General features: G+C 35.4%; 1 protein-coding gene across 1 annotated transcript in view; it reads right to left on the reverse strand.

Moving 5' to 3' along the window:
- PKN2 (protein kinase N2) overlaps window positions 1-12,499 on the reverse strand; it is a 54,829-nt gene that overhangs the window by 13,274 nt on the left and 29,056 nt on the right. The window contains exons 3-7 of the mRNA XM_056497642.1: window positions 9,309-9,460; window positions 4,847-4,964; window positions 3,126-3,271; window positions 2,820-3,033; window positions 1-186 (exon numbers count right to left, since the gene is read on the reverse strand). Coding sequence (XP_056353617.1) covers window positions 1-186; window positions 2,820-3,033; window positions 3,126-3,271; window positions 4,847-4,964; window positions 9,309-9,460 — 816 coding nt within the window. The remainder of the gene's footprint in view (window positions 187-2,819; window positions 3,034-3,125; window positions 3,272-4,846; window positions 4,965-9,308; window positions 9,461-12,499) is intronic.

Raw genomic sequence — 12,499 nt, forward strand, 5'->3', positions numbered from 1 at the left:
TGGACAAGTCATCAGTTTTCAGAAGGTTTCTACCACTCCCACTTTTACTTTTACTGGGTCTGCTTATGAAAGATGATCTGGCTTCATTTGGACTCCAACCAGGTAAAGTAATTGATGTGGCTTTTGATCGACCAGGGACGTTTTCTAAAATATCTTGGCAGCCCATGAGCCTCACTTCCAGGGTACCTAGAAGAAGACAGATAATAATTTATGAAAGATTTCTGCTCTTAAGTAAACCAAGTGAATGACTAATGACTAATTGATGGCAATAGCTCACATTCTGACTCCCACAGGATATAACAGAAAGATCAGATGAATCAAAAGACAAATCTAGGACACACATATATACTATACTGAAAATAAAAGCATTAAAACTCAGCTATGTGGGACTCAATCTTCTAGGGAACAACAGTTTACCAAGATAATACAAAATAAGTTTTCTTCACTTGGGAACCTAACTTACTTGGGTTCGAGTTGTAAACAATGTCATTTTTTAAGACTGACAAAAAAGAATCTTGCAGAAGGAGCAATAACAATTTTTAATGAGTTTTATATAACTAGTTAATATTAGATAAAATCAACAAACTGTTGAGACTACAGATCTGTCTAATAAATCACATACTAGAAATCACATTTGCCTGCTGTACCCTAAAGTCAAATTTGTGTTAGTACGTAGTTTAAAATCATTCAATTGTTCCAACTTGACTGAATTTGGATTTATAAAAACTGAGACAAGAAGCTACTCTGCAACAAGCTATTCTTCCAAATCTACATCTTTAACCAAATGAGGTATAGAGGCTGCTGTTCTAATTGAAGAGTTTCTTCCAGCAGCACAAAAACATCTCACCACCACAGATGGTTACAAAAATGGTAGGCTGGCTTCATCCTGTACAAGATAACATCTATGAAACTGTGACACCACTGACTGACAAAATTAAGTACTAGAAATGGTGAAATTGGCCAGTTCATAATCAATGTCAGCTAGAAATGCAGCTCTGAAATGCAGTCTTGTTTTAATATCAAATAAACTTAACCATGAAACTTAAAGGTACTCTTTTGTAACGGAAACTTAACTCAGACTTAACCTAAAAATGATCTGGCAACATCATAGCCCACAGAACAGACAGCAAGAAACCAGTCTAAGAAGAAATCCCAACCTGTAGGAAGCTAACAGCCGTAAGTGACAGATAAGCATTAGGCTATGAAGACAAAGAGATGCTATTGGCTTCCGAAACAGGTTAAAAGGTAAAAGAATACTTCATTCCCAAACTCTGTTTAGAAAAAAAAAATATATTAATAAGCAGAAAAGCTATACTCTTGTATAAGGAATGGATGCAAATCAGAAAGTCATGTTGATGCACTTTAAGATGTATGACAGTAGCACTGCTCTATTTCTCACAAACATTAGAGGCAAAACACAGAGACACTGTTAATTTAAATCCCGCCCAATACAAAAGCTCTTTGTGTAGGCAATATGAAAGTGAAACTATTAAGAACTTCACAAGCATGTGGCTTTGTCAATTTCTATTAAAAAAATTTTGTATGCATCAGTAAATCACATTTAAAGAGAAATTGTCACTATAAGGTATTTGACCCTAGATTATGTGTTACAGGAAACAGAAAAAAATTCAAGTTGTTTTAAACCTGAGGCATGATACTTCCTGCCTACGGTCACTGATCATTTGAGATGTAATTTGATGAAAAAAGTTCTTCTTACCACACAACTTTACAAGGACTATTGGCTGAGGTCCTGATAAACCACAGTGCAAGAGAAACAGACTTGCTCCATATTATTGTTGTTGTTGTTGTTGTTGTTATTATTATTATTATTATTATTATTATTATTACTGCCAAGCAGACGAGTTCCTCTTTTTGTTTTAAAATATAACCCTACAGTACTTCAAAATTAAATTCTGTTTCAGTTCTACATGTATATCCTGGATAACATTTGAATTTTATTTGTAATAAACTTACTCTGTTAATAATAGGCTTAATAGTTACATGCAAAATATGTTAGGAAACAAAACATAAAATCAAATCTATCTGTTATAGGAATTCTAGACCACTGACTAAACAAATTTAGAACAGCAACATATCCCCAAGTAGTCAAAAGCATGTTTTTCTTGAAGAATGCTGTGAGGCAAATGTTCAAGACCTTTGTTAAAGTATCATTTATCTGTTGAAATCTTACTTTCAATGAAGGACAATTCCAGGTGAACCCAAACTATGAGACATTCCTAAGTCACATTTATATATAAATGTACTGGTTCCTCACAGTAGGCTAAGTCTCTTTAAAAAAAATCAACCCAATCTTATTTGCAAGGAAAACAGTTGACACCAACAAACAAGAGTCTCCCATGGTTTCACATCTGTTTGGCAAAATAGGAACTGCCTATCTCCATCTCTAACACCTACCTACTTGTTATATGATCAGGGCAACTCACTGAACCCTTCTGCAACTTGGTTTCCCTATCTCTAAAATGGGCATAATGATACTTATCCACCTTGATGATAAGTACTTGATAATCTCAAGATGAAAGGCATTTGGTAAATGCTAGCAATATCATTTCATAGGAAGCTATTTAAGGCTAGAGCATCACATTTTCAATAACATTATAAAAAGGTCAACAAATAAATCAAAGAAACTTATCTGCATTTTTTTGCAGTGTATAGACACTTGGAAACTCTAAATGCCTTAGATTAGGAAAAGAACAACAATTAAACATATCCAGTAAAAAATACAGTTGGCATTAAAGGCTTGTTTTAAACCATTAATTAAGATCAAAAAAGGAAAAACAAAAATGCTCTTTAAATCATACCTGTTAAAGCTGCTGGTTTGGACAGTGTACTATACTGGTTTTGAGTAGATATTACACTTTGACGAGGACTTAATGTGGGTGAAGAGACTAGTGAAAGCTCTTCTATAATAATACTGCTTTTGGGATGGTTTTTAGGAAGTTCGTTCAATCTCTGTTCCAGTGAATACTTCAAGAGGTCCAGCTTCTGGCTTGATTCATTAAATCTTGCTTGAGCCTTTTCAAAATTAAAAGAAATTTGAAATAGTTCAATTTTTTTCCTTAAAGAATCTTTAAAACAAAGTATCAGAAATTGTAATGACAAATTACTTCTGAAAGTGCCTTCCTGTCGGTAACTTTGCCAGATCCAAGTAATTTCATCACATTTTTTGCACCTTCTGCTACAGCATACTCTATCCTAAAATGGTGCCGTAATTCTTCCATTCGGAGTTCAAGAGGGCTTATCACAGGTTTTGCTGCAAAGAGATATAAACAAACAACCTTCATTGAAGGTAACAACCAGGTTTAATTTCTTTAACATCAACCCCTCCTCCATATAAACAAAGGGGAGAAGAAAAAGGAAAAAAAACAGGGGAGATGTGTATTTGGCAGCCTAAAGAGGAGCTTGAAATATGTAATAAAAGTAAAAAGTGATATTTTAAGCATCTGCATTTGAATGAAGAAATAACTGATCGGGGCCTCAATTCAGTAAACAGCTCCTACTTCCTGAAGAGCTAAAATTTCTAGAAGATGTGAGAAGAGTATGTCTTCAGGGGAGTTAAGGGACAAAACTGAAATATCCCAAATATTCAACTGGCAAGGAAGTTTTGGGATTTCAATACTCCTGAACTACACGGTAAGCATTTATCTTTTAAATTGCTCTGTAGCCAAGTAGACCTCTGATCAGTTTCTGATAATCCCCCTGCTTCACCTGAAATCCCATGGAATCTGGCTTCTGCCACCACAGAGAAATAAATGTGAGAGATTCCATACACTGCCTTTGCCAAATGGTCTGGGTTAACCATTCTAATGTCCACATCTTACAGTGCTTAGATATCACAAACAGAACATTTCCTGAATATATTCCTTTCTGTTTAAAGCACTAAGAGTAGCAGGAACACAAAAAGGCATTTGAGAGGCCTTTCTACCTTGAATTTCTTTTTCTTTTAAACAAATGATATACGTAATCCATGTGCTAAAATGGGGTGTTAACAAGTGTGTGGAAAAACAAACACAGAAACCAAACAAACATCTCACACACCAGAAAACAAAACACACACATTTTTCATTATCTAGGCTATATACAGGCCCTGACTACAAGCATTGTCATATAATGTCAATATTCAGAAATGCACACAAATAAAGTTCAAGACTTAGAGATATACCCATATGCCCATAAGTTTCTAGTACACTCATGCTATTAGAGCTCAGAAGTAATTTTTTTTTATTTGCAGACTTTCAGTGAAATGCAAATTTAAAAATACTTCTGAAATACAGCATGAGGATTTCAAGCCAGGTCATTTTAATAATACTTTTTTGGTTGCTTTAAATGTAGTTGTTGAGCACTCAATCTAGTCTAAATACCAATAAAGCCAGGAAAAACTCTCCTCCATCTGTCCTACCACTAGAAATAATAAGGTCAGTCTATTTAAATATGACAAGCAGGCTTTGTAGTGACATCAGATTTTTTTAGCATCATAATATAAAAATCATATGCTTTAAAGAAAAATCAGTAATTATTAAGACAAAAGAAAGCATGCACAAAGGGAGAAGGTAGACTACAAAGCAAAAATGGATGGCATTAGTTATAAAGAGGATGATAAAGAGAGATTATATTTCTCTTCATTATGATGAAGGTATTTTCCTTCACATCAGATGTTTTTGGCACCCCAAGACACATAAAATTTTGCCTGATCATTGATTATTTTTGGTTCATGCAAGATGTATCAAACGTTTCTACCAGAAATTTATGATAAGTCTGTGTGCATATGGGTATATATCTATATGGCATTCTGACATTAATGATTCATATTTCCTTTCTACACCATCACCATTATCGAAAGCCAACTCATTGGTCTGGACTGCCTGAAGAATCTGCATCCTTATAACTTCTATTTTTGTCTTGCTGTCCTGGAGCATCTGCTGAGCTGTGGCAAGAAGCTTTCGGTCCTATTAAAACAAACAGACAAATTGAAATCAAACTTTTTCATGGAACAAGTCATGCTGAAAGTTTCAAAACACACATACTTAGGAACAAGAACTAAATCTACACCTTTCATTAGTATAGCATTAAGCAAACTAACCACATTAGGATATTACAGGAAATTAACTTAGGACAGAGGCATTGGTTGATTAAAGACTGTAAGCCACTCCCAGGGTAACTGTATGTGTTTCAAGGTGAGTAAAGGCGGCATGATCTAAAAACATTACATGTGTAGATTAATATTTTGTAATCTGATACTAAGGAAAGGAGAAGATACTAAGTGCAAAATATCTCCAAAACTATGTAGAATGTCTCCAAATTACTTTGAGTATGGTAAAAACTGTTATCATAGACAAATTTGCTAGACTAAGCCCACATAAAAGTAATTGTATTATTTAACCTGAGCTGATTTTCGATATTGAAATTAGAAATATGACATTGCTTATATAGCACATGAATTCTGAAGTAGTTTTTCTGAACAAATGAAAGCTGAAGATTTTTTGTATTAATGAATATGTTACAAACAAGGGCTACTTCCTTAGCTATTTCATCACCAACCCAAGATACAGTACAGTACTTTTTAATCTAAATAAACTAAGATAACCAAGTTTCATTTTCAAAAGCAGTATCACAAGAAACTGCTTAGAAGAGAACATTCCTAAAGATGAACTTTCATAAACTTCTATGGCTGCCATGTGGCTCTTTCTCTGTGTTCTGGGAATTACCAGACAGCTGAAAGGTGATCTGACTTGCAGTAAGAACAACAAAAACAAGGCATAAGAAAATTTAAGGCAGTGTATTTGTCCTCCATGCAATATCTACAGTAATTAACAGCAGTCAGGGCAGATGTGTACCACCCTTCTTACAGCCCAAAGGGTTATTTTGGTTAACTCATTTTTTAGCCACTCTATAACCTCATTAATAAGTTACTTTCTCATGGGCATGGTTTATAATTGTATTTTTAATTTAATAATGAAGTTATCAACTATTTAAGAAGAAATTAAATTCTTCCCTTGCCATAACCAAGAGAAAGAAGTTTAGATCCCAGAGCTGGAAATACTGGCACCATGAAGCATACTGAAAGAAAAAATCTATATTCTGAGAAATTTACCTTCACGAGCTCCTCTATGATCTTGCACCTTAACATACTCACTCAGATATTTAATGCTGCCCTATGTTCTGCAGGGTAGATACAAGATCTACACATAAAAAACCTGGTTTTGTGGAAAGAAATTGTGCCCCCTCTGCATACCATAGTTTCACAACTTCATATTTTAAGTTTTAGTAATCATTGCCATTTCAGGGAGATACCACAGTTTTTATAACTTAAGATTCCATGTTACCTATCCAATTAATGATCACACTGACTTTTCTAAAGCAATACTTTCTCAAATACAGATGTGAAATTTAGGAGTAATCACTGACTTTAGCAGGGTATAGGATTTAAGTAAGAGATTACAAGTCATTCTAAAATCCTGTATTAAATCTTATCCATGCATCATTCTGATATATAAATATGCTGGAAGTGTTTCTTCATCTGTATCTTCACTTTTATCATTTTTTTGATCTTGCTGCTCTTGATTATCCCTCACAGTCTTACTAGAATGGATTTGCTTGCTCAGGAGCAACATTAGCCCTTCAATGTGTGGAGTGGAGGCAATTCAGCACTACAGAGATATCCTTACGTGCTAAAGAGACAGAAGATCACATCTTCAGAATCAAAATGTATGTGTAATGTTCAGCAGCTCTCCCAGTTTTGGAGGCTGAATACAAAGTATTTCAATGAATCTTTTGAGCACAGAAGAACTGACAGTCCCTGTAAAACTGATCTGCAAAGCTGTAATGGGATCTCAGAGAACCTACACACATCCAAGGAAAGATGATCCTTATCTCAGAAATGTTTAAGTCCAAATAGGTTGAGCTGGATGTTACTGAAGCAAGTAAAGTACAAAGGGAAAAACTTCCCATGAGATGATGGGTTTATTAACAGACTGCTTTTTCATTTTTAGAAAACAGATTATAACCTCCCTCTATTAAATTTAGGTCTCAAAATAATACAACAGTTTTGAAATTAGATCATACAGTACACTTGAAGAAAGGTCACAAACAAGTTTAATATGTTTAAAGACGGTCCTATGACTACTTTTTAAAGAACTACTGGATTACTGGGACTGGATTCAAACTGGGGATTTTCTGCCCCTTTTGCCCACCCCATCCAGATGCTTGGATTCTTTTAAGCTCTGCTTTTTAAAACATAATCAGCATCCTCAAGTCTACAGTTCAAATTTGCCAAACTAACTATTGAGAAGGTAAAAAAAAAAAGAGAATGAATACCCACCATTTCCATCCTGTTTGCTGAAGTGACTGGCAATGCTTTTGTGCTTTCCAGCTTGCTCTCTCCAGCCCAGTTCCTATATAGTCCCCATCTGGTAGGTCATTTAAGCATTTACCAATCGCAAATACAAGATTCAATCATAGATTTTAATTACATGCCTCAATCTAAAGCAAACCAGAATTTGTCTTCCCTACCTAGTCTGATCAAAGCCTGCTACAAATGTCTAATATTACAGCATGAGTGTTTAGTTAAGTTTTTCAGCCTGTTATAAGGTTACTTACCAAGGGTTTATTAGAAACTTAATTCATGTATGTCTTTTGATCCATTTGGGTCAGCTAATTATTAGTTTTAAGTGTACCTGATGTTAAGTACATGGCCCCAGAGGATGTAGACTCCAAGGGTTTCTAGGAGCTGAGGGACTGTGGTGGATGGACAGCATTCCCAGGACCTTAGTCATAATGTGCACTCCAGATATTTCTTCTATTTGCCCCCAGCTAGTATATTACAGGTCACTTTCAGATAAGGCTACCTGGGACAGAAGGAACTTGATGGCACCTCTGGTCCATTGAGTCTAAACTCATTTGCTGGGAGAAAGCAGTGCTCCCTGCTACTTTTTTCAAGGTATAAGGAAGTCATACAGTAGGCAAACACAAGTGCTGCCTCTCCACCAACACTTAGCCCAAATTCAGTCAAAAACATGAAGTTCCTTTCCAACACTTTCTGGTTAAAATCAGTTTTAAGGGGTAGCAATCCCAGATTCCTCCTCTTCTACCCAAACACTTCCTTTCAGTAAGTTCACTGGTGTTGGTTCAGCCAAAATCTTAAAACATTTCGATTCTACTTACTACTGTCTGGACACAAAAACATCTAAACAAGCTACTATACACTATTTCTTAGATCTACTCTTGTGCTTCCCCTTAGTCTGGAAATTAATCTCCTTAATGATTTAGTAAAAGTAAATGGAAAGGACAGCTCATGAGTAATGAATGAAAGGTGAAGGGACAGGTAAGCAGAGGATCTTTCTCTCCCTTTTTTCTCATTTGAGAACTAAGACTGCCTTTCATTCAACAAAATGTGTTGTTGTGGGGTTTTTGTGTTAGTTTCTGGATTTGGTTTTGTTGACTTTTTTGATGTTGTTTTGTTTTCTTTCATTTCAAAGGTTTGGACTGTCTTTCCTTTGAGTTGAAGGATCCTTAGATTATGATGAATTTTATTACACGGACAAGAATATGTAATAAGTTGAACACTTTTAGAGGTTAGCAAACACTTTCCCTCCATCTCCTTGGAAAAATTCTGGTGCTATCAAGAGAGTGAGTGCAAAACTCAGATACAATAGTAAGTGTAGTTTTATTTTTAATTTCACTTTATTCTATCAGTTGCTACCTCTAGATTACCACACTTCCATAAAAAGAAATTATTTCAATGTGCATTTCATGTGTATGTGTAATGCAGGTTATGACATCTCTATGAGAATACTACACACATCCTATTGAAGCATTTGGCACTGATCTTTTTACTGCTAACTACAACTAGATGACAAGTTTAGAACAGACTTTTCAATACTGCATTTGTTGTAATTATCATGCACATTACAATGTTAAACTAATGGATCTTTTTTTTTTTTGAGTGGAGCTAGGAAAAACACCAGACACTAGTCAGTCCTACCAAGCTTTGCTGCTAAGTGTATCTCACATGGTCAAAGATTACTAGATGTACTAAATTTAGTAAGCCGGATTTATTATTTAGGTTGAACTGCATCTGCACAAACTGATAAAACAATCACTTGAGTGGGTATCAAACCACAACAAAAAATGGTATAGTAATTTGAAGCAGAATTTGATGTAATTGTTTAACAAAAATATAGCCCAAACTAAAAATGCTGAAGTTGCATACTGTTTATACATTGTACAGTCACATTACAGCAATGTGTAAACCTATATTCATTTAATGATCTTTAAGCATTCCAAAGCCTTACCTTTGAAGAGCCATTTGAGTACATCTGTATCATATTTTCTGCTCCCTGTTTTACCTTCAGTTCTATATCCAACTGCTTCTTTAAGGCCATCAATCTGTTGTTTGTAGAAAACCGAGGATCGCTATTTGGAGTATCAGGAGTGCTAGGACAATCTGTGAATTAAAGGTAAGATATAAGCATGCCAAAAAAGAACAGGAAGAAAACACCCAAACCACTCTCTAAAACCCACCTTATACTCTATTTTATGAAGTTACAGGTTAAACAGAACTGGAACATCATATTTGAGAATTAAGAGTGACCCTCCTGTCCAGAGCTACTTTGCAACAGCACTGCAAATGCGCCTTAACATGAAAAGCCTCCCGAAAGCCCTGTGACTCCTACACATGTCCTAATTCACATGAATCACTTCCGGGAGGGGCAAACGGGCAGGTCTGCAGCTGAGCCTATTTTTATTTCAAAGGAGATTTAATTCTTCTAGAACATCTTGATTCAATTAAAAAAATGCAGTTTTCCATTAAGCTTTCTTATACTCCCAAATTTAAATCAAAGTGTTTTAACAACAAACTTGGATAATAGTATTAGATACTAATGAGCACTGTCTGAATACAGTCTTGAGTAGATCCTCATCTACTTAAGTGTGAATACTGCAGACACTGTTTATGTCAAAATTAAGAACAGTTAAAATAGGCCTTTTCCTGATTGTAAAGCTGAATGTTTTCTGCTCTGCAGACATAAAGAAATCTGGGATAACTGGATATATAGACAGACAGGTTACTCAACAACTGACTGATCTATGGGAAGGAGAAAGCTTTTTCATTTTACAATATTACTATGTTTGGGTCTCCCTCTTGTTGGATCAATTTCATGGAAAGCAAGTTAGTTTTATCAATTAAATTATAAAGTCAAACTCCTTAACTTTTCCAAACCAGTCTATTAAATAACTTCAAATTTCAGCTTCTGCAACACGAACTGTTAGTAAACTGAAAATAAGTGGCTACTGGACTATTTCCAGAACATCTGTCCTTAGAGCTAACTATCTTCCCTAACAGCCCAAATGACTTCTCTTCCAACCTTTTGGTAAAAGAGGACAAAGTATTTCCACTGTAATAATTTAAAAAAAAAAATAATTTCTTCTACCCCCAACAACTGAGAGAATACCTTCTCTAGGGACAAATGGCACTAGATTCCTGGAACACATTATTTACTGAAAACAGACAGTACTATCTTTTTTCCAGTTGTAATAATCTTTCTTTTATTAAAACTAGGATGAGGAACCAAGTTCCTGAAATCCTCAATTACCAGAAAATACAGGCAGTGCACTAGTAACTTACAAATTTTTACTTATGAGGTGTCAAGGGGAGATGTCTTATCTGCCATTTCATATTTCTTCTGTAAAGGCTTCTGGTAGCTACTTTTGGAGATTTAATACATTTTCCTTTCAAGTTTGCTGGGTAATTTCCTCCTAAATTGCAAGCTTTGCCAAGGCTACATACAGATTTCATGTAAGGAGTTTTAATTTCTTCTGCTGTTAATTCACTCTTCAAGCCACTTCAAGTCTCTTATTGCATCCTCACTACTTAAAGGTAGGACAGAAAATACCAGATGCTAAAAAAAAAAAAAAATTAAAAAAAATCTGCATTACTCCTCAGCTGTTTAGTTGTTGATCCTTTCCTCAATGTTTTGGCTTGGTTCCTCTGTGGAACTGCACTTGAACAGCTTTACTTTAAATCTGTTGTTAGTAACACAAAGATTAATAAAATGCCTTCCTATCACTTATGTTTTCACTTTCAACTAATCCTCATCTAATAATCTATTCAAAATGAGAGCAAACATGAACTTGAAAGTCACAATGCCAAGTCTCCTTGAAAAGTAGATTCATCATATAAATGAATATTTACCAACTTTAGATATATGATGCAAACCTCTACCACTTAAAGATCCCAGCCCTCTGATGATCCCTGTGAAGGCTGTGGGGCTCCTGAAGTCTGTTTTCACAGCTTTTAAAGTACACAAGCAGCCTTTCTTTGCATTAGAACAACACTCAAGTTGCAAGTTAAGGACTAATTAGAGATACCATGTTCCAGGCTGCCCAGGCAGCTGTTATTATCTGCCTTTGCATGTCTCCGCTGTGAAGGCGTAACCACACCACTTACCTGGGTCATCTCAAGAGTTGGTCTGTACTTGTGGGTGTAACCAACCCTCTACTACTTAGTTAAAATTGTTGTACTATATGCTTTGTTAGTAACTAATAGCAAAGGAAACTTTTTCTGCAATAGGGACTAATTGCTAGGAAGAAGTAATTTTTTGCCTTCAGGCATAATAGCTGCTCACTAAACTCCCAAATATGGAACAACATGTTTCTTAACATATCATGTTTTAAAGTAAAAAAAAGATTACCAATAGCTTTTCAGAGATGCTTTCCAAGGGACTCCTTCTACCATCCCCCCAACCAACCTCCCCATTACTACTCAGTAAGCAGCTTGAGGCAGCTTCTTATAGAATTCAGATTAATTTTTAAATCAGCCAGACAAACCGGTTCTATTACAGAAAGCATTGACAGCCTTAGCAGCAACACCACAAGCTACATCTGTATAAGCTGTTTCCTTTTCTCTTTGTTCTGCAAAGTTGTAATGACTTTGCATGGCTAGTTATCTCAGATTAATTTGTGTAAAGCACTTTACAGAGGGGGTCAAATCTCCTCTGAAGGCATTTAGTTATCTTCATAGTACAAATAAGTAATAAATTCATCCAGGTAATTGCAATCAATGGGATTTATGTATATGCCTGAAGTTAAATAAGAATTAAGTACTAATAGCAAATTGATATTTCACTCAAAGTAGAGACTGGGGAACAGAAGAGATTATTCTCCAGTTTGCCCCATTTGTTGGTTAAGGGCAGTCCAAGACTTGCCATTTTGGATACATTCAAGTACGGCTTTGCATCAGACAGCAAGTGCTTTGCTGGGGTACAGATTCAGACTCCTAGGCTGAAATATTCTTCTTGACAGTGAGTATTAAGTGAATTAACAGACGCATTTCAAGTAAACTTGACTTCAAGCAAATAGATATCTTATTATGATGAACAGCTATGAATTGTTGCTTAACACGAGTGAGTTCTGTGCAGTTTGTTAGCACACATCCAGGCTGCTGGAAGAGCTGCAGCGCTGCTTCCCCAGCACCTGAAAAATCGTG

The sequence above is a fragment of the Oenanthe melanoleuca genome, chromosome 8, assembly GCF_029582105.1.
Source record: "Oenanthe melanoleuca isolate GR-GAL-2019-014 chromosome 8, OMel1.0, whole genome shotgun sequence".
Lineage (NCBI taxonomy): Eukaryota > Metazoa > Chordata > Aves > Passeriformes > Muscicapidae > Oenanthe > Oenanthe melanoleuca.